Raw genomic sequence first — 24,346 nt, forward strand, 5'->3', positions numbered from 1 at the left:
GTAGCTTTTAATGTATAATTATCCTAATATCGTTTAAGAATCAGTGGCATAAATTGCATGTATTTTAAAGTGTGAAATTTTATTAGATTGTGATTTTAATAGGGACTTTTAACAATATTGTTAAAAAATAAGTAAATTATTTATTATTAATAATATTTTAATTGAATTTATTAATTTGCTATTTGCTCATAGGTCCTTAATTTTTTTTCAGTAATGGTCCTTAAAAGTACTTAATTTCCATGTGCAGAAATGTATACGAACCCTGTTATAAAACCGACTACAGAACTCTAATCTTTGTTAATATGCGGAACCTTGTAATCTTGTACAGACTGTTACACTCTGCAAAATATTAACACTGCTGTGGCTACTTGGGGTATAAGAACAGCGTGGAGCATGCACTCGGCGCTGGGCTTCCAAGAAGTGAGCTGACTGTGTGACTGTGTTAACATCTGAGGGGTTCTCTTGATTATAGTGGACGTGATTCTATACTGATTAACCATTATGGCAAAGGGATAGTGCCCATGTCCTACATTCCTTATCCCTATAGAACTGTTAATTTATGAAGATATATTGTTTTTCACAATATGGAGTTTTATGTATAGACCAATTTATTTATTATTTGCTGTTTCAGCCACCAGAGCTCTCTGCCTGTCTGTTAGATATTATTTCGCAATGCGCAGATTGTATGCGTAGTTCGCATTTTGTTCTTGCATTCTTAAAACCGATCATTGTAACTCTGTCGTTTTTACTTTGTGCTGTGTTGTGTTCGAAAGTTCAAACCGCCGAATAAAGGTTAAATTTTACAGTCCACTCGCAGTGATGTATTCTTAGGTTTATTAATTTAAAGTTAAGATACCGCTTCGCGACATTATTTGGTCGTCATACGCCGGAGCTTCGAGTAAAACCCGCGCTTGTGAATAAGAATTCTACGTGTCCGTAATGGAGTTGATAATGCAATTTCGGTTTAGAATTCTCAAGACTTTCGGAATGCATACAATGTTCGAGGTGAGTGAAATAGCTAACGCATTTTAATTGCATTTGAGATTTCCTTATTGCTACTATTGTTGTGTTTAAAGTATTAGTAAAATCGAGAATTTAGAATATTTTCAAAATGTCAGATATAGAAAAAAAGCGAAAGAAAATTTTGAAAACACAGTTAACTAAATTTATTGAGAGAATAGATTATGATAACTTAGATAATGCTGAAGCTGAATTAATCTTAGAAAAATGTAAAATTTTTAAGGAAGATTTTAAATCTCTATTTAGAGAAATTTATACAAATTGTGATGATGAAAAAATAGACACTTTCGTTGACGAAGAACAGTCGATTTTAGAGAAAATTGAGGAGGTTCACTTAAAAATTATTCGTAAGTTACAGGTTTACAAGGTCGTAAATGCAAATGGCGACAAACCTGTCGTACCTGAATCAATCTCTGAAAGTTTAAAGTTTTCAAAATTATCTTTACCCACATTTAGCGGAAATTTAACTGAATGGATAACATTTAAAGATTTATTTAACGCTAGTGTTCGCAACAATTCAAATCTTTCTGGAGCTCAAAAATTACAATATTTAAAGAGTTCTTTGAAAAATGATGCTTATCGCATTATTCAGTCAATTCCCATAGCTGATCAAAATTTCAGTATTGCTTGGAATTTACTAGAAGAGAGATTTTCTAATAAGAGAGAACAGATATTTGCTTTTATTAAAAGAATTCTTAACGTTTCACAAATACAAAAGGAATCTGCATCCTTGATATTAAGTTTAGTAGATAACGTAAACGAAATAACTCGCTCATTGGAAATATTAGATCAAAGGATAGATAATTTTAGTGATACTTTGTTGTTGTATATTATTTTGCAAAAACTTGACGTTTCGACAAAGTTGTGGTGGAGCGTCAATTAAAAAAAGATGAAATACCAAAGTTGAATGACTTGATAGAATTTTTGAAGAATTACGCTAGAACATTACAGAACAGTAAACCTTTAGTTAGTAAAACGCATAAATCAGATAAACCAGTGTATAATAGGGTTACTTCTCTGATTACTAATTCTACCTGCTTATTTTGTAAAGAAGATCATTTTTTATACAGGTGTTCTAATTTTTTAAATTTACCAGTGCAAAAATGAATAGAGTTTGTTAAGACTAATAAACTTTGTTTTAATTGCTTGTCTAATGTCCATAAAGTTAAAATGTGTAAGAGTGCAAACACCTGCAAGCATTGTTTTAAGCATCATCATAGCATTTTGCATTTAGAAAATAATTTCAAACCAAAAAATGCATCTAGATTCCCTTCATCGGAAGCACAAGTGTTTGTTCCGAAATCGCAAATTAAACCAGAAAACAACTTGAGTGAGGGTTCTCCAACTGTTTGTGCAAACAACTATGAAAATAAACATTTTGGAGCTCATGCTAATGGTAAATGTAGTCATGTACTTTTGTGTACTGCTTTAATTAAGGTTCAAAACTCAAACCAGGAATTCATAAATTGTAGATGTTTACTAGATTCAGGCAGTGAAAAATCATTCATTCGTCGGAAAACAGCTATCAATTTAGGATTGAGCATAAAGGATTCGAAGATATTAGTGTCATGCTTAGGTACTTTCAATACAACTACTACTGGAGAAGTTGAGTTGTTGTTTACACCTCATTTTAATACTAATTACAGAATTTCAACATCCGCTTACATAATAGACAAAATTACAGGAAACATTCCAAGTGTAACTTTACCTTTGAATTTATATGAAAATTTCCAAGATTTAACTTTAGCAGATCCTACATTTCATGAATCGGGAGAAATTGATATTTTACTTGGAGTTAATGTATTCCTTACTTTAATAAATGGCGAGGTAATTAAAAGGGGCAAAAATCTTCCATTTGCATGTTGTTCTAAGTTAGGATGGATAATTGCTGGAACTACACATTTTGAATTCCCAAACCGTAAGCAGGTTTCAGTCAATACGCTAAACGTAAACACGGAGGAATTAGTTAAATCATTTTGGGATTTGGAACAAATTCCCACATCGAAACCTTTAACTAAAGAGGAAAGATTGTGTGAAAATCATTTCGTGGAAAATCACGTGCGTAGTGAAAAGGGTCGTTACTCAGTAAAACTGCCATTCAAGCCTAAAAGAAATGAGTTGGGTAATTCCAGACCATCAGCCTTTCGCAACTTTCTTAGTCTGGAACAAAAATTAATAAAAACTCCTGAAGTATATCAACAGTATAAAGACTTCATGTCCGAATATTTATCACTTGGACACATGGAAGAATTATCCGATGATAATCCAGATAAAGTAAATTTTCATTATTATATACCTCATCATCACGTGCTAAAAGAATCCAGTCTTACCACAAAATTACGCGTCGTTTTCAATGCTAGTGCCAAAACTACATCAGGGATATCACTTAATGACACTCTAATGAATGGTCCCAAGGTACAAGACGACTTATTTACTATTCTTTTGAGGTTTAGATGCTATCCCATAGCCATTACTAGCGACTTATTGAAAATATATCGACAAGTTCAAATTCATGAAGATCGCGAATTCCAAAAAATATTTTGGAGAGATGATCCATCGAAGCCGATTAAAACTTACAGGTTGTGCACAGTTACGTACGGCACTACTTCCGCTTCATACCTGGCTACTCGCGTACTCAAACAACTAACAATTGAGGAAGGAACTAAATTCCCAAAGGCAGCTGAAATAATATTACACAATTGTTATATTGATGATGTCCTATTTGGTTCAGACACAGTAGAAGACGCAGTAGAGTTAATTTCACAACTGAAAGAACTTTTACAAAAAGGTGGCTTTCAATTGCATAAATGGTGTACTAATGATCGCTCGATTTTGGAAACTGCTTTGAGTGCTCGGAACTCAAATTCTTCATGTGCAGTAGTTGATACTAAATCAATAAAATTATTGGGTTTGGAGTGGTATCCAACGCAAGACGAGTTTACTTGCCACCTTGGAAATCTCGAAAACAGAGAGTGTTCTACTAAAAGAATAATTTTATCTTCTATTTCGAAAATCTTTGATCCACTTGGTTGGTTAGCACCTTTTATAGTTGCAGCAAAAATCTTGCTTCAAGACATATGGAAATTACAAATCTCGTGGGATGATCCCTTGCCAGATGAAATCAATCAAAGATGGAAAATCTATTGTGAAGATATCGCAAATCTTGAATGCATTCATATTCCTAGGAGAGTATTATTGCCCAAATCTACAAATGTAGAACTTCATTGTTTCTGTGACGCATCAGAGAAAGCTCACGCCGCAGTGATTTATTTAAAGTCTTCAAATCATTCTTCAATTTCGGTTCAGCTACTAACATCAAAAACTCGCGTAGCTCCCCTGAAAGTAATCTCTATTCCTCATTTAGAACTCTGCTCTGCAGTTCTATTAGTGCATTTGGTTCAAGCTGTGCAGAATTCATTGCAAATTCATGTTGACAGTATTTACGCATGGAGTGATTCAATGATAGTTTTGTCCTGGATACAATCAGAACCAACACGCTGGCAAACCTTCGTAGCCAACCGCGTTTCAGAAATTCAATCAGTCTTACCTTCATCGCATTGGAATCACATAAAAGGAAAGGAGAATCCAGCTGATTGCGCATCAAGAGGTCTTTTGCCTTCAGAGCTTTCTACTCATGACTTGTTGTGGACAGGTCCTCAGTGGCTTAATTCAAATAATATTCCGTTCTCTATCAACTTACCATTTTCAGAAGAGTCTTTAAGGGAACAACGGAAAAATATTTCTTGTTCAATTGTAACAGTCGCTTCGCAAATTCCAGTCCTTAATGAAGTTTCATCATTTTTGAAACTTAAAGGAATCATCACATGGTGTTTTCGGTTTGCGAATAATTCAGCTAAATCTACCGCAACAAGGATTAAGGGTTGCCTTAAAACCGAAGAATTGCAATACGCTAGAAATGCAATTGTTAGAGTAGTTCAAATGGATGAGTTTTTTAATGAATATAATCTTCTGAAAAAGAATCAACCGTTAAACTCAAATAGTAAGATCCTTTCTTTGAACCCGTTTATCGATAAGAATGGACTTATACGCGTTGGAGGAAGATTAAGACAATCCAACATCGCGCAGGACAGAAAATATCCTATTTTGTTGCCCAAGAAACATCACATAACACAGATTATAGTGAATCATTTTCATGAATCCCATCTTCATGCAGGCCCCCTGCTATTGCTATCAGTAATTAGAAGAGAATATTGGATAATCCACGCTAGGTCAGTTGTAAGACAACAGATTTGGAAATGCGTGAAATGTCATCGTGTACGAGCTAAAACATCTACCCAGATAATGTCTGATTTACCATCGTCTAGAGTCGTTCCATCAAAGGTTTTCTCCAAAGTTGGAATTGACTACGCCGGGCCATTTCAAGTGAAGCCCAGGCAAGGTCGAGGAGTAAAACCAATGAAATGCTACATTTGTGTTTTCGTGTGTTTTACTACAAGAGCTATACATATTGAATTAGTAGGTAATCTTACATCAGAATCATTTATTGCCGCTTTAATGCGCTTTGTGTCTCGAAGAGGAAAACCAGGAACTTTTTCCTAGCTCAGATAATATTGTGCGTATCGTGAAGATCAAAACCGCTAACGGAGTTTTCAAAAGGCCAATTCACAAACTTAGTGTTTTGCCTATCAATGATTAAGTTTTTTTCCTAAAGCATTATAACTTTGTACTTTGCTTTAGTTATATAAGTTCCTGAATTGTATCAAGGCTTCTGTGCATCTGTTTTGAGAATAATTTAGTTTCATTGCATAATTTCATATTATGTTTTCTTGTGAATATTTTAATGATACATTTTTGCATAATTTAATATTGTTATGATAATTTCATTTTGTAAAAGCTATTTATTTTGAAACGATGTTTCAACGCCGGGCGGAATGTTTCAGCCACCAGAGCTCTCTGCCTGTCTGTTAGATATTATTTCGCAATGCGCAGATTGTATGCGTAGTTCGCATTTTGTTCTTGCATTCTTAAAACCGATCATTGTAACTCTGTCGTTTTTACTTTGTGCTGTGTTGTGTTCGAAAGTTCAAACCGCCGAATAAAGGTTAAATTTTACAGTCCACTCGCAGTGATGTATTCTTAGGTTTATTAATTTAAAGTTAAGATACCGCTTCGCTACATTTGCCTTTGATATCAGAGTGGTGTCAGTATCCAAGATGATGGAATATATATGAATGTGCATCTGAAATCAGTATGTTACAAATATTACCATTGCAGATGCTCTGGGAAATTATTAAACAATGAAATGTAGCTCATTAAACTAACAAATTATATTTTTCATTTTATTCATATATTTGTGGAAGGTACTCTGGCATCCCAATGCACCCAGCTTCACAGGTCGAAACAAAAGTAAACACTCTTTCATTAACAGTAGCGATGGCAGCACTGCCTCACTTCAAAGGGATTTAACACTTCCCAGGATTGAAATTATATAATTTCAATAAACTATACAAAAACATTCATTCTTAAAGCAAAAGTAGTATACTTGATTGTGGTACACTTACAAACAACATAAATTATAATGGCATTAACAGTACTGGAAATAAATACAATTTTTTCTTTTACACATACAGAAGTTTAGTTTTCTATAGGAAGCATTGCAATCTTTGTGATCATCTTTTTCAATATCCTGATTTTGTTTTCATTTTAACAGTTCTTACTTTGTTATCCATGATGGACTGCAACAACATGCATTAAAATCAATTTGCAAACTGGTAGGTTTAAATTGGTAGGTTCAAACAAAACTCTAGACAGTTTCCATGGTACCAATAGAAATATTGTTTTTCTCTACTGTCCACTTGGTGCTACTAGAGTTCCTAAATAATCTGTTGGCCATTTTTTCCAGATTATCCGAACAACCTTTGTTTTTCTCTGTCAGTGACTTAAGCAATTCTCGTTTACGTCTATTATCATCAGCTCTGGAATCCCTGATATTATTCCCATTAAAAAAATGACCTGGTCAAATCCTCATATTGCCATAATCATTTGAAATGGGTGTGCTTTGTGTACATGGAGTGCAGTGCTCTTACTCTTGCTTAATAAGTGTTTTCTAAGCCCCTCTTCTAGTTTAAGAGGTCCTGCCATCTTAGATTTGTTCCTGCAATTATAAATAAATCTAAAAATATGAGAAAGAGCATTAATGATTTCATTATAATCATTAGTGTATAATAATTCAGTACTTAATTTAAATCGGTGGTACCCAAACTTTTTTTACCTTTTATATAATCAAAACTTGCCCACAGACCCCTAAAAGAAAAAACTACATAAATGCATACTATAAAAATGACAAATTAAAAAAAACATTTTATTGAAGAAATATTTATTGAAATTGTAACTTTTGTTTAAAGTAAATAATAATAATAATAATAATAATAATGACTTGGTTGAATTTGATGAGATGTTATGAGTGTATTTATGTCCAGCTGAATGTTTGTTAGTAGTAACTGCAGATCCCCATGAGCTCTAATTTCTACTCGGTTTCTTTTTTTGTTTCTTTGTGATGAGTTTTTTGTGTTTTTTTTTTTTTTTTTTTTTTTTTTTTAAATTTTTTGCCTGAGTAGCATCTCTTTGTAACATTATACTAGCTCAATTATAGCATGATACGGTTCCTGCATGCAGCAATGCATGCAAATTTGCTAAAACTTTTCATAAAATAATAATATTGAATTTAAATCACTTTAAAAATCTTTTCACCCTTTTACATAAGTATATTCAGCTGAGTGGCATCATCAAAGTGCGAAAAACATAAATTTTATTTTCTAATGCTAAATTTAAAATTTTTTTGCCTTCAGACTTATATAACTGTACTCATGTACCCATTTCTATAGATGCAAATCAGAAGTTTGCAAAAAAAGCTGAAAAAAAAAATAAAAATTAACAATTGGCAGGTACGTGGGAAAAAATGTTGTAGAGGGGCACCGGTTTAAAATATATACCGGCCCTCAAAATTCAGGATTTCACTCTAGGTTTTTTTTGAAGTCTAAATTTTGTGTTCTAAGGGTCTATAAGTTACAATTCATTCAAAATTTTACCACAATTTAAATTATTTTATATATCTGGTTAATAAACCGATATCATATGAAGAAGCAAGTCGAATAATAAGAAACGTATCTTTTCACATTTTTTTATTGAAACTTAACAACACGTGCACAACATTACAACGGCATCCATAGCTCGCACGCAGAGAAGAGACTTGGTGTTGCCAACATGGTAAATATAAATGTACCAAACTAACACACCTCCTTACATTTATATTTACTAATTACAAATAAACATAGATATAAGCAAGCTTTTCATCTTTACCATTTACAATTAAGCATAGATATAAACAATAACATTCAACACTTAACACAAATTATTTAAAAAAAAAAGGTTTCTTTCATTAACTTAAATGTTAAAATCAAAGTTTGATTTAAACACAATTTAGCTTACATAAGGACATTACCAAAATCTATTTCATTTCAAGCAAAAATATTTAAATAAACATCACTTAAATAAACAGTATACACAATTTATTTCAATTTCAAACCTTCTCTGAATTTCATAAATTTAATCTTTCCTAAAGACTTAGTAAAGATATCTGTAATATTAAAGACTTAGTAAAGATATCTGCAATATTTGATTTTGAATCAATCTTTACAATTTCAATTACTCCATTTTGAACATTTTCGTGAACATAATGATATTGAACTTTTATGTGTTTTGAATTTTTAGTGAAGTTCCCATAATTAGCAATAGCCAAAGCTCCTGAATTATCTTCATAAATTTTAATGGGGGGAGTTATATCAGCAAAAACATCATTCACAACATTTTTTAAGAAATTAATTTTTGTGACAGCCTCGGATAGAGCAATATATTCAGCAAAAGTGGAAGATTTTGTCACACAATTTTGCTTTTTGGATTTCCAGTAAATTGGATTACTAAATAATTCAATAACAAACCCAGTTATTGACTTTCTGTCAACAATATCACCTGCCCAATCAGCATCAACATAACAATTCATAATATCAGTTTTAAGATTTTTACTATAGGTTAATTTTAGATGTTTTGTTAAGTACAAATACTTTAAAACTCTCAAAGCATATTTGAAATGTGTCTCATCATAACAATTTTGAAATCTACTTAAATAATTTACGCTGAAAGATATGTCTGGTCTAATACCATGACTAATATGCAAGAGTGCTCCTATTAGATTTCTATATTTGACATTTTGATTTAAATTAGACTGGCTTATTTTAAGATTAGTCCCCATTGGTGTATCATAAAGTTTTGAATTTTCAATACCATACAGTTTAGTTAAAGATTCAATATAATTTTCCTGACTCGGTGTTAAGATATTACTTTTCTCATTATCATATTCAATATCAATTCCAATGTAGCTTTTTACTTTATTTAAATCCTTCATTTTAAATTTATTATGTAATTGTTCCTTAATATCATTAATTACCTGAGTATCTTTGCAACATATCAACAAATAAAAAAATATATACAAATACATCATTTTCAGATTTTACATAAAGACAATAATCATATTTACTTCTACGAAATCCTAGACTCTCAATATACTCGTTAAAACACTCATACCAAGCATGAGGGCTTTCTTTCAACCCGTATAGTGCTTTCTTTAATTTATACACTCTATTCGAATTATCATTGTAGCCTTGTGGTTGTTTAACATAAACCTCAGACACAACATAGCCATTTAAAAAAGCAGTCTCAACATCCATTTGATGAATATTTAAATTATACTGACAGGAATATGAAAGTAACAATTTTAAGGTTTGCATCTTGATGACAGGGAAGTAAGTATCCTCAATACTATCTTTTTGCTAAAAACCTCGAACCACTAATCTAGCTTTAAAAACATTACCTGGTTTTCTTTTGAATATCCACTTCACATCTAGAATTGCTTTATCCTCTGGTTTAGTCACTAGTGTGCAAGTGATATTTTTAACAAGACTGTTCATTTCACTGTCCATTGCCTCTTTCCAATGTCCAGCCTCACTGCATGTTGTCGCCTCCTCAAAGTTACCTGGAACTGTAGCATCACAAAAATTTGCACTAACACAGTAGTACCCGAATTCTTCATGAAATCGAACTGGTGGTTTGATTTGCCTTCTTGGTCTCATTCCATTTTTTTGTTTCATCTTCATTTATCACACTGTCCTTGGAGTTATCATTACTCGATTCCCATGACACTTCTTGAGGTTCATTCTTATTTGTATCATCATTCTTATCTTCATCATCACAACCTACACACATTATGTCTTCTTCAATAATATCAACATGCCTGGCAACTATTATTCTGTTATTCATCAAAACTCTATATCCAACTTCTGTATATCCAAGTAAAATTCCAAATTCAGCCTTTTTATCCCACTTAGACTTTCTCTTTTCTTCTGGTATTCTTACATACACTCTACTTCCGTATAATTTCAATTCATTAGCAGATGGTTTCCTATTCAAAAATATTTCATATGGTGTCTTTTTTACAACAGTATTTGTTAATGTCTTGTTTTTCAAATAAGCAGCAGCTTTAACCCCTTAACTGCCGCGGGCGTATATATACGCCTTGCTCAGCCGATGCGTTAACTGCCCCAGATGCGCAGCCGATGCGTTAACTTTGCGAATAATTTTAGGTGTAGCAGCGCAAAGCAAATGATAGCAGTTTGGAAGGACGTATATATACGCCTGGGGCAGTTAACGCATCGGCTGAGCAAGGCGTATACATACGCCCGCGGCAGTTAAGGGGTTAATTACTTCAGGCCAGTAACGTCTGTCAACTTTTGCTTCGGCTAAAAGACATTTTGCCATATCCATTATAGTTCTGTTGTAACACTCAGCAGTACCATTTAATTCATGTACATATGGTGGGCATGACTTTATCTTGAAACCTTTTTCTCTTGCAAATTTGTATATCTTGCTATTCATATATTCACTACCGTTATCACATCTTAGTTCTTTGATAGTCTTCTCTGTTAAATTTTGAATTTCATTTACATATTCAATTAAGCAATCAGAGACTTGATCCTTAGATTTGATACAATAAATTTTTGCCAACTTGCTATAATCATCAATAAAACTCACAAAGTATTTCTCACCATTACATCCACTTGTTCTGTGAGGTCCATTTACATCTGTATGTATAATATCCAGAATATCTTCTGCTTTTCTTATATTATTCTTGAATGGTAAATTGTGCATTTTATTTTCAATACATATGGCACACTTCATATATTCGGTTTCTCTTTCTTTAGGGATTCTTTTTAATAGCTGATCTTTGCACATAATATCCAGATATTTAAAATTTAGATGTCCAAATGAACGGTGCAATTTTTCTTTTAACGTTAACTTACTGTTGGTTAAATTTGCAAATATTTTACTATTTTTAACATAACTCTTTACTTTATATAATCTTTTTTCTTTCTTTGCTATTGCTACTAATGAACCATTGACATCATATATTTTAGAGAACTTTTCTTTTGAAACTATTTTATGATTATCAGTAATCTTCGAATAACTTAATAAATTTGCTTTCATTTCTTTTACATAAAATACATTCTTCAATGTTACGATAGATTCAGAGTTATATACAGGAAAATAAACTATTATATTGCCAACTTTTGTAGCTTTAAAAATCCTTCCGTCACCGACTTTCACTTGAATAGGATCCTTCAAAATGACTTGCTCTTTGAAACATTCATCACTGTTTATAATGTGGTCTGTGCATCCGCTATCCAGTAACCAATTGATTTCATTTTTATTCGTCACAGTATTTGCACTGGAACTTGTCATGTTACTTTCGATAACAGTGGTGTGAAAACTATTGCCTTGATGACTGTTTATTCGATGATTAGAGTATGTTCCACGTTCACAATGTCCACTAAAAGCACGACTACATCCTTAATTGTTTGAAGAACTTTGACCGCGATAATTAGTGGAGCCATGACCACGATAGTTCCTTTGATGGACATGCCAACAATTCTTCTTAATGTGATCAAGTTTTCCACAATTACAGCAGACATTCCCTTGTGGACCCGATTTGCTTGTTTCAATTTTGAAAGCATTTGATTTTTCTGCTGGTGCACAATCTTCATAATCATTTTTCTCTTCAAGTAATTTAGATTTGATTTTGCTCTTTAGGTAATCGACTGTTCTGTCCTTCTCTGGTAATACATCTATTAAGTCACCAATGTGACTGTGATTTGAAGGTAATGCTCTTAGCATATAGTTCAATTTTTCTTGTTCTGTTACGGTGGCGCTGGCATGTTTCAGTTCGTTCACATACATCTCAAAATCATCGCAAAATATATTTACATCAGGATAATTTTTCAGTTTCACACATTCTAAGTTATTTTGACAAACAATTTGTAGAGATGTTGAAGTTTTTAAATACATTGCATCAAATTTCGTAATTATATCAATTGCAGTCTCACACTTGTGAGTATATTTCAATTGCTTGTTTGTTATGGCGCCGTAAAATGTAATTTGTAGCTTGTATATCCTTTTCTTCCCATTTTTCCACGTCATTGTTTTCACTGACTTTTCGCTGAACCACATCTTTACACTTTTTAAATTGAAGAAATTTCATCATACGCACTTTCCAATTAAAATAGTCCGAACCATCAAATAGCGGTATGCCGATATCACTGCTTCTTGTACATGCCATTTTTACGCTAGTACCGGTAACTTTTAAAACAAATTATAACTACTAAATTCTTCATTCATATTCACAAACCACGAGAACTGCTACCATGTTAAATAAACCGATATCATATGAAGAAGCAAGTCAAAAAATAAGAAACATATCTTTTCACATTTTTTTATTGAAACTTAACAACACATGCACAACATTACAATGGCACCCATAGCTCACACGCAGAGAAGAGACTTGGTGTTGCCAACATGGTAAATATAAATGTACCAAACTAACAATACTGCCCCCAAAAGGGTTAAGGAAATTACGTTTTAGTTTTCTTGTTTCATCAATAGATAGCACCAGTAGATTAACTTTTGTCCAGCCATTCTTATCTTATAACCATATCTCATCTCATTCATTTGCAGTTTGGCAGCTGAGGAAGATGGTTAGGTAGTTAAACCATTGAAACCAGTCCTCAAAAATTTACTAATATAATGCTGATTCTTGTTGTTTGACTTCTTCCAATAATCCTACTGATATATTTGTTTACATTTTCCCTTTGTAAATGAAACTTTTCAGCTAATTCTGATAAACAAAGATGGATCATGCTTCCATTGCCTGGGTTTCAAGCCGAGTTCTGGATGAAAATATTTTCCCTTCATTTTCCTTAATGTAAACAATTACTGTTGATTAGAAGAATCTGTTTCCTCTATCACAATGTTTATTTACAGCTGTCATAAAACACTCATTATCCTAATTTATGAATGGCTTGGCATGAACGTTGAGTTCAGTTAGAGTGATTGGCTTTTGACCTTTGACCCAGTGTGTATGCAATTTCACAATTATTCTTATTTTGGAGAAACAAAACTTTTTCTAACTCATAACAAAATAATGAATTGTACTGTTTTTTGCACAGACGATAAGAATAATTCAAAGGGCAGTTTCTTAGTGCATGATTTCCGAAACAGCAAAAACATAAGTTTTGTTTTTTGACATACTTGACTCTAATTATATAATTAAATATTTATTTTCTGCATTGCACAGATTACAAATATATACATGTTTCTCGGTCACTATTGAAGAAACCTTTGGTTGATTTCATGTATGCATTATTGAAATTCTGGATGCATTTAATGTCCTCAGATGTTCTTTCAGAAATATTATAAATCCGTGATGATGGGTATTTTTCCTTTCTTTAAATTTCTTTCCCACCGTAATTTAGTATTCTGATCAAGTTTCTGGCTAAGAAAAAAGGCAAATAAAGTGAGCAAAAACCCATCTAATTTTTGTTCTAGACTTTCTAACAATCTTACAATTTCACTTGTAACATCAATTAAATTTAGAATTGCAGAAGCCGACTCATTTTGAATAATAAGAGTGCTCACAAATGTCTTTAAATATGTTTGCATTTGTTCTGTAGTGTTTTAATATCTCTCCTCAAACCAGCCCAGTGTCGCATATATGTAACTTTGAAACGGAACGATTTATTTGAATTTTTAAAAGCCAGTAGATGGAGGTAAGTGGTAACTGTTTTCGCATGGGTTGATTCCTAAGTCATTTGACCTTTATGTACTGGCATTAGTTTTTGTTTTGTGCTTCTGGTTTTGACAGATTTATTGAAATAGTCAAACTGGGAATCATGGCTCTTTATAAGTGTGCCTGTGAATTAAAGGAGGCTCAGGTGTTTTTGTTTATTTCATTAGGATTTTTTGTTTGTTTGTTTTTCTATTTATTTTGAAACTTAACATAAGCTTTCTTGGTTAATTAAAAAGTAATATTACAAACAATATTACAGAAGGGGAAAGACTATCAGTTTCTTCGACATGTAATGCATCTTACTCGCTCGCTGAGTTGGTCATCGAGTGCACCGAGAGAGTCTTTTAGTGCATCGTTGAGTTGTCTTAGACTGTGCTGAGTCGAGAGCTATACTCTTATATCATCGAGTGCATTGCTTGGAGAGTCTCGAGAGTATGTGGAGTTCCGAGAATGACCGAGCAGAGTCGGGAGCTGTACTCTGGTGCTTTGCAGTGAAGTTGTCTCCACCATTATAGCCTGATAAACTGAAGGCTGTATCGCTGACCATATCAGCGTGTTTATAGTAGATCTTTGACGACTGTAAAGTGTGTTTTGGAGCTGTCCTGACAATACTGGCCAATAAAGTGTGTTTCGATACTTTATCAAGTAGTGTCATCGTTATTCACTCCAAATCCACTCGAACCCTGTACAAACGTGAAGGAAGAAAATAATGTAACAACTGGTGTCAGAAAAGAAAAACATAACAATTGGTGACTGAAGTACGATTAGCGAGTGAATGCCATTGACCCGCCTGCAGAGGAAAGCTATGGTGGAAGAAACGAAGACTTTGATGGACCTTTTAGCCGAGTTGAAAGCCAGACAGGAGGAGATAAAGGCTGAAATCAAAGCCACGATGAAAGAGATGAAAGCGGGACTGGAAGAAAAGAAAGCCGGGTGGAAGAAATAAATGTCGCCAAGAAAAGGTGCGAAAGCAACTCCAACAATTGAAAGTGGAGCTTGCAGAAGAAACTGGAGCTATAAAAGAAGATGTGAAAATGACAGTAGTGGCATCTGGAGAATCCAAGGATGAAGAAATGAATGAAATAGCTAACAACCTGCCTAAGAAAGATCCAGAAATGATCAATGAAATATCTAACGGGATTAAAAAAAAAGAACGAAAACAGAAAACATGAAGAAATAAAGGACGGGAAGGAAGATTTTGATTCTCACGTGCTTGAAGTAGAGATAGAAGAAAGTGAAAATGCAACTGTCAAGTTCGTAGAAACTGATAGTGAAGTTATGAAAATGCAGTCAGCAAGTGTTGAACCATCTAAAAGTGTATGTGATGCAGAGATGGGAGAAGCTGATGTACAGCTTAAGCAGTGCACTCCAGTATGGCAAGAAAATTCACCCACTTTGCAAACTATGTGTGCATCTCATACCGTGATTTTGCAGACAAGGACTTGATTCTAAACCTGGATACTTGTGTTTGTGAAGAATTGGGTTCCATTCATGACTCTGATGCAGAATTTCGAGCTGGTCCCCAGGAAATGAAGGAAAATAAGCATGTACCATCTGCTAAAAATACCGAGGTGAATTGTATACATGATGCGAATAAACCACAGAGTGGTGAACGAACTGTTTTAGATCTTCCAATAGATGAAAAGTCTGAAAGGACTGAATTTTCAGACTGTGACATGAAAAATAGAAATGCATTTGAGAACTGCAGTAGTAAAGTATTTGACCCGGGTATAAATTAAGGAAAAGACCAAGACTGAAATTCATTCAGAACCTTTAATTTTGTAGAAATGTAAAATTGTTGTGTTTAATTAATTAACATGAAAAATGAAAAGGAATTAAATCCATGTAAAGTATTTGAAAATGAGAAAATGCTTTCACAAATTAGATTATTCAGAGTCCTATTATTTTTCAGATTTTTTGAAAAACAGAAAACTGAATGGCAGACTGAAATTCCAGAACAAGCTTTACCATCATCATTGTCTGCTAGTGCTTCAAGTCAGCAACTTCAAGCTGGTCGTAGTAAACCTCTGCAAGATCGACCACAACCTGCTGCTTTTCGACAGCAACCTCCACCAATGAAGGTATGACATTAGTAATCACAATTATGTATTATAAATTTAATGCAATATTTTTTGACTGTATATTGCATAATAAGCATGAAAGATTTTTGACTGTATATTGCATAATAAGCATGAATGCATCCTTTTTTTAATATAGGATGATTAAAAAATATCTGGCAAAAATATAAATGCAGATAGAGTGATAAGAAGATTTTGTAATGGAGTTTGTGTGTGAGAATGGTGTATTGAGATAATACATGCATCATTAAACAGTAGGTAAAAGTGCTGGCATGAATCATCATTTCTCATCTGAATTTCAAGTGATAAGCATCTTGATATAAATGCAGAACTCATTTGACATGCATTTTATGCATGGAGTTGCGACTAAAATTGAGCGATTATTCAAAACAGAGAACAATTTTGGAATATCTCCTTTGAGCAGCAGCTGCTTCATTTCCATCCTCATAGGTAAAATGCAGTTTGCTGAGCTGCATTCATGTTGCAATACATACCATTGAAAATTTGCAAGGAAATGAGGATTTATACAAGCAGAATACGTTTACCTACTATTCAGTAGTGCTCATTACTATTTCTACATACGATTTCCACACACCAGCATTTCATTATAAAAATCTGCTTATTTTGCTTTCCTTACCTGCCTTTAATATTTGTAATTTTTTTTACCCCTTTATATAAATATACTGTATATCTTAGTTAAATGTATTTAATCTAAATTTTCACATAAAATTTTCATTTTGAGAGGAAACTTAGAAAATTTTTTCTTTCTGGCAATTGATAAGAGCATGTGCATTTCAGTCTTGGATACATTGTACAGCTTTTATAATGCCATCCACTAATAATTCACTAATTAGTTTCTAGCGTTCTCGTATTTTTTTATAATAGGAAAATAATTTTTGACTCAGGATTTCAAAAGAACTTGTTATATGGCAACATTACAACGTTTTTGATCATATGATTTGAAATGGAATTTATGCCTGACATAGATTCTCCAGTGCTTCTTGTTTTGCCAAAACAATTGTCATCTTATTTTGACAAAGAGTCGATCAGATCACACTTGGATTCAATTGATATTGTCATGCATTGTGGGTTTAGATGAAGGCATTTGCTAGTATGTTGTGTGTGCGTTCCCCATTCAGAACCTTTAATTTTGTAAAAATGTAAAATTGTAATGTGTTTAATTAATTAACATGAAACATGAAAAGGAATTAAATCCGTGTAAAGTATTTGAAAATGAGAAAATGCTTTCACAAATTAGATTATTCAGAGTCCTATTATTTTTCAGATTTTTTGAAAAACAGAAAACTGAATGGCAGACTGAAATTCCAGAACAAGCTTTATTTCATTAAATCTCCATCTAAAATAAGGGAAGAACAGAATAATGAGCAAATATTTAATTCTTATATTTTTGGGGTGTGATAATTTGAAAATAAATTAGAGAAGAATATTTTGCCTTAAATTTCATTTCTGTTTTAAAATACTTACTTTATTGGCCAAATCTGTGTAAAACTTTTGGAGAAAAGTAGTTTTGAGGTTTGATGAGTGTATATCAGTGAAACTATAATTTAATCAAGAATATTATTTATAAAAGCATGATCAGTAATCTGTATTCTTTCAAGAGCTGTATCCAAATAACCAAAAAAGAAGCACAATTTGCTTAAGCTCATGTGAAGTAGCTTTCTTTCTTGTAAATGTAGCCAGTAGGTATAATAAAAGTGTTAAGTGAGCCACTTCGGTGTCAATTAGCGTTGTTTCAATTAAAGGGTTCTTAGGCAAAACCACATCATCAAAGATTTAAAATTTACTGACAAAGATGAGCATCGCAAACAGGTTGAATGAAAAAAATGCCAAAAGAGTTAAAATGAAATGTCAAAAATTTATTTCATAATATTAGTGTCCTCCGTAGGGAAATATGCCAGAGATACATGTAAACAATAGTGGACTCTTAAGTATTATATTTTAGATTTTGGTCAAATATCTAAGGGCCGGAATCAGGTTTGAGGTGGAAGAATGGGTTTCATCAGTCATTGTACTTTGCAGTGGGGGCACGACAATAGGGAATGAGTAGTAATGAGAAAGATTGATTCACCTGGGGCACAGAGTTCCCACGACAATGTCTCTTAGAATATAGGCAGTCATTATAATGGTTAATTCAAGACTACTTGGGGGAGTTTCTCTGAAGATGCAATGGCTACATCATTAAAAGGCACTTCATGTAAAACTGAGTTTCCTACAAGGTGATTTTTTTTTAAATTTTTATTAAAAGTTGCTGTATAAAGTGACATACGGGAAGAATTTGGGTATCATTATGAATGTCTTCATTCCTCATGAACCAAGGAGATTTCAGTATTTGCAGAAGAATGATATCTTGAAAGTTTTTGGGTGTGTTTTCTGTTAGTCAGTGCAGCTGAGCTCCAAACAGGACTAGCATTAATAATTTATTCCTTAGCATTATCTTGTAGAGCAAAATCCTTCTATCAATGGTCATTATTTCTAGTGAAGAAGGGATGCAGTTCAGCTTTGAGAGCCTTCCCATTGAGGATTATTTCCTCAGCATGAAGTTGTTAAGCTAATTTTGAATCAAAAATTACTCTTGAGATATTATTTATAATTTTGAATCCAAGCGAACAAGTCACCAAAAAGTAAAAGATTATCTAAAGCAGGAATATTTCTTCAGATGAACAAAGTGGCAGCACATTTTGTGAGATTAATTTTAATTTGGCAGAGTTCTAGGCTTGAAAGGTAACTCTGTGATACAGAAATTACCATGGATATGATAACTGTATTATCTGCATATAAGGCGAGATTGACACTTGATGCTTTGGGAATATGATTTAAATAAATGTGGAACAGTAGAAGTTCGAGTAATGAACCTTGAGGCACTCCTGCATATATTAAGTGAGGGGGGATTAATTTTTAATTCTTAAATAGAATAATTGTCCAGTCAAGTACGAGTGAGTTAATTTAATAGATTGTGCCAAAAGGGAGAGTCATATGAACTTGTAAATAAGTCCCCTATGCTGAGTCCTTTCACAATGTCTAAATAACAATTCTAGTTTTCCTGCGCTTATCTTTCATAAGACAGGAAGAATAAATTTGATTACTTGAAGCAGTTGATGAACCATGGAGTAGGCAGATTTTGATTATGGCTGAATTCATTCAGGAGTTTAAATAACACAAGCTGATAAATTTTAGAGCGATGAGAGTAAGCTAATAAACATATAAGGGATACATAAATTGTCCTCGTTTTGGAACTAATAGATAAATTGAAATTTTGTCTTGGCTTTTGGAGTATATATGGCTGCTACAATTTTCTAACAGTCAGGAAAATAACTCTTTTCAATCATTAAAATGATAAGATCTGTAATCTAAACTATAAACATTACAACGTTTTTGATCATATGATTTGAAATGGAATTTATGCCTGGCATAGATTCTCCAGTGCTTCTTGTTTTGCCAAAACAATTGTCATCTTATTTTGACAAAGAGTCGATCAGATCACACTTGGATTCAATTGATATTGTCACGCATTGTGGGTTTAGATGAAGGCATTTGCTAGTATGTTGTGTGTGCGTTCCCTCCTCTCTACACTGCACAACTTTTTATTTTGTGTGGTCATTAATGCCAAAAAAAATTTTTTTTTAAAAGGTGCATTATGTGCATAACAAATACAGTTAAAAGTCTTTAATCCGGACACGTCTGCGATTCCGGATTATAGGTCATCAGTTTAAATCTGGTAAGATGGCATGCAGAAATTATAAAATTAAAAATATGAAACCGTAATTTATGAAATAAAGAGCAATTATGATCTAAAGGGTATCAAAATTTACAAACAAACAAAAAATAAGCTTAATATTTATTTATTTACTTTATTAAACATTTCTTTCAACGCACGCATGCATAAAGCCTACATTACGCATAGTCGAAATTAGAAAATTGCAACCAGAAAACTATTTGATGTGTATTCATGATATTTATAATGATGAGGAATTTGATTTAAATCATATCAAAGAGGAATACATCAAGATGAAATACTATATTTTGTAAGGAATTATAAACCGAATAAAATAAAAAAACATCTGCCCTGAAGATAAGGATAGTGCTGACAGATCAGCTTCCAGTTCATTGCGCACCGCAACGTCCCCCCCCCCCTGCAGAGCAGTGTGAAATTGATAAACAGATTTCAGAATGGTTACAGAAACAAAGGATATGCCTTTATCCATTTTTGGCAGCAAATCCACATTTTGTTTGATGGACATCAGAATATGCTTTCTCTTTGTAGATCCTTTGGCAGCTCCAGAATCGAAAATTCTTTTTGACATAATCGAAAGTTCAAGCTTACTTTTATAAAATTGCTCTAACAGTCTGCAAAAAATAATAAGCCGAATCCAATTAGAAGATTAAGGAACAATGCAATCTGCAACATTAACTGAAATAGATAATTTTAGCTCAGCTTATACCGTTCGTTATACATTAAACATGCGCATGCGTAAATGCATATGCGCATGCATAAAAGTATTATGCACTTGCATAAATGCATCTCTGCGCATGCGTAAATGGTATGCATGTGCAGAAAGTTTGTAGCTTTGAGGTCCGGATTATAGATCATTCCGGATTAAAGACTTTTGACTGTAAAACTTGAAATTGACACCTGGTCAGCAAAAGTGTTAAGTAGCTTAAACAATCAATACAAAAACAAGGATAACAGAAATACAGATTCATTAATCTTATTTCAACTCTTTATTTTGTACAGCATAATATGAAATAGATTTGAAGCTGTCTGGAAGTTAAACTAACTAAAGTAGGTATAAGTTGACAAGAATACACTGTTTTCACATTCACAGTGTAGGCTCGTTATTGTCTCTTAAGTAACAATTTTAACCTTAGTTTAACACATTTAAGACTAAAACATTATTTCTATTTTTAAAAAATTGTGAATTACCTCTTATTAATTATTTTTCAGATATTGAGATTACGAATATTTTGCTTTAGGTTCTTATATTAACATTGTGCTGCAACTTATCTGCTAAGGTTCGTAACAGTTCTTAAAAATGCTTAAAAGTCCTTAGATTCTTTTGGAAGTGATTTTAGTCTTTTAGAGTCCTTAACTTTGCCCAAACTATTCAAAAACTCTCTAATTTTATTCATCTGACATTCTGTCAAATTTTTATAACTGCCATTCTGAGTGTGAATTAACATTTTGGAAGAATATGTTTTGGTCATTCATTGACAAATATGTATTTAATGGATTATCGTTTGATTCTTTTGTGTTTCTTAATATTGTTTTGTATGCACGGGTTAGCAATAGATTGAATACACACAGGTTCAATCATAGGTTGATGCAATTTATTTTATCAAAAGAAACACTTCAGAATTCTGGAACTTTTCACAGAAATAATTGTGCAGGTGTTCATAGTATTACAGAGTACAATCAGTAGTTGCACTTCAAACTTCTAAGAAAATTAAAAACAATGCAAAGCACATCTAAAAAGCAAAGAGAGCAGATGATGAGTCTGACCTTATATAGTTTTCACTCGGCTGCTGAGATATTTCTAGTGCTTTCTGCTTCTTGAAATGACTGAAAGGCATATGAGGGCTAAATTATGGTTACAACTACACAGAACATCGATTACATTTATTCAGTTACAATACAGTACAAAGTCTGAAATCTGGACTCATTGGGACTTTGGCGATTCTGGATTAGGTATTTTTCCGGATACTAGATCATTAGTTTAAACCTAGTAAAATGGCATGTAGAAATTATAAAAGTAAAAATGTGAAATCGTGATTTCTGAAATAATGAAGTATTTTTGATCTAAAGGGTATCAAAATTTGCAAAAAAAAAAAGCTTAGTATTTATTTGTTTGCCTTATTAAACATTTCTTTCAATGTAAGTTAAGTTGCTTCATTTTTTGTGCTAATAATTTCTCTTTAATTCTGTAAACAGACATAATATTTTGTTGGTTAAGTTACATTGTTGAAGTCCTGTAATTGCTGTTTCGAGAATTCCGACTAACTTGTCAATTGAAATTTTCTCGTTTTCAGTAACTTCTCTGTCACTTTCTTCACTAACGGTAGCGGTATTTTCTGGATCTAGAACCATACTACAGATTTCACCATTCGTTGATTGATTGATGATTAAGAAGCATTGTCATCACAATGAAAAACTTCTTCTATATCATCTTCATTCATTACCACTTCTCCACATTTCTTTAAAAAATTTGTTAATTGGAAAATTTCACTTTTGTTTTGCGATATCCGAAAACCTTTAAAATTAGCGGCTATCATCATCGAATTTGGTTATCCTTCACTATACATATTTGGCTATGCATCATGAGCTTAGCGACTGATGACAAGTTGTTCCATTAAATTTTATCTTGCTTCTATCGCACACTCAGACGATTAAGGCCTGAATTGTATTAGTTCATTATTTATTTTTATACATATGTCTATTTCTTGCACGTGCTTAAGGCTTATCAGAGTTCTGAATAAATAAATTCCCACGTATATTTCAGCCTAGATATCTTACTGCCTGATGCAGTCTCTGTCTGTCCTAAATTCTGTGACTCACTGCGGCCATACGAGCCCTGGTGCTGGTTCTGGGTTTATGTGAATAACAAATCTGTTATTCTTAATTCAAATAGCCCTGAATGTAATCTTTGGGTCTATGAGTATCATCAAAAAAATCTATATCTAGCAAATGGAAAGAAATTTTGGTAAAATTTTTCTTGTCAACATATTTTAATGCATTTAACTTATGTCTGTAATCATTGCTAAGCATAATGTCAACATAAAAGGTTACCATACTTCTTTATTATTCAATTACCAACATAAAAAATTGTTTAGGCATCGCTACATGAATCATTACTCAAGATTTCATGTTTTTATGAACATGCAGCGATGAAAGGAAAGTATAATAAATAATGTTTCACCAGGTTGGTGTCTGATCAACGATGTATCTAAGTGGAATATTTCGGTTTGAGGTGTGTGCCAAGCAAATACGCAGCAACAGAGCCAAATTAGTGATCGTAGAAATTTATGCTAAAATGATTGGTTCTTCATAACAAGGGATTTTATTTAGTGTCAAAGTAAAATTAAGAATTGGGACTCTCTAGATGTTTTATTATGCATGGAGCGGGGGGAATCAAATGCACATGCATAAAACCTACGAGAAAAAAACGTTGTTGGTGGTTTTGAGATCCGGATTTTAGATCACTTCCGTTTAACTGCCGAATGGCTGCAGGTATAGTCATGAAAGTGGTGTCTAGGTATAGTAAAGTGGGTATGCGTTACTAGATGAGATAGCTTTCAGAACCACTTGGTGGAAAACAATGAAGTTAGCGTCTTTATCTCAAAAGTGATACGAGATAGGAAGAAAAAGTTATTTACAATGTTGTAGAGCATCGTCAATATAGTATAAAAAGACACATTGTGGACATGAATGTTAAGAACCGAATGTTTTAAATCAGCATTTCTTTAATTAAGACACAATAACATGCCGAATAAATACTAATTCAGAAGTCAAACAACAAAAATCAGCGTTATATTTACAAAATTTTCACAGGACTAGTTTCGATGGTTTTACCGAACCACCATCCTCAGCTGCAAAACCGCAAATGGATTTCGGTCATACACAGGGCTCGCATTAGGCATTTTCCCACCTGATGCTACCTCTATGGATCTTAAGTTCTGCTGCCTAGTGCCTTCCTAAATTCTGCTCTCAATGTGTGTACTAAATTCTAAAAGTTTTGTCATCTCTATATTTTTGTTGCTTGGTGTGTCACTAAATTCTAACTATTCTGCCACACTGACTGTGTAACCAGCCCATAACATATATAATTTCATATTTTTCTGAATGTTCATATTACTAAAGAAATAAAATAAAAAGCTTTTTCTATACATTCTAAATACATTTAGTTTTTTAGAAAAACAGAAATCTTTAATTAAATCCGAAAATTCTAAAATGAGGAGGAAACGTATTGAAAAAAGTAATTCGTACATAAAAGAGAAAGAAAATTATTCTTCAAAGATATGTGCAATTATTATTATTTAAATT

At 32.8% G+C, this 24,346-nt stretch overlaps 1 protein-coding gene across 1 annotated transcript in view; it reads left to right on the forward strand.

Annotated features, from left to right (window-relative positions):
- Window positions 1–24,346, forward strand: part of LOC118205160 (zinc finger C4H2 domain-containing protein) — an 80,849-nt gene that overhangs the window by 17,119 nt on the left and 39,384 nt on the right. Inside the window, exon 4 of the mRNA XM_085806931.1 lies at window positions 16,125–16,293. Within this exon, the coding sequence (XP_085663057.1) occupies window positions 16,125–16,293 (169 nt within the window). The remainder of the gene's footprint in view (window positions 1–16,124; window positions 16,294–24,346) is intronic.

This window comes from Stegodyphus dumicola, chromosome 1 (genome assembly GCF_044657685.1).
Source record: "Stegodyphus dumicola isolate Sdum_Otavi_A_Nest chromosome 1, ASM4465768v1".
NCBI classification, from domain to species: Eukaryota; Metazoa; Arthropoda; class Arachnida; order Araneae; family Eresidae; genus Stegodyphus; species Stegodyphus dumicola.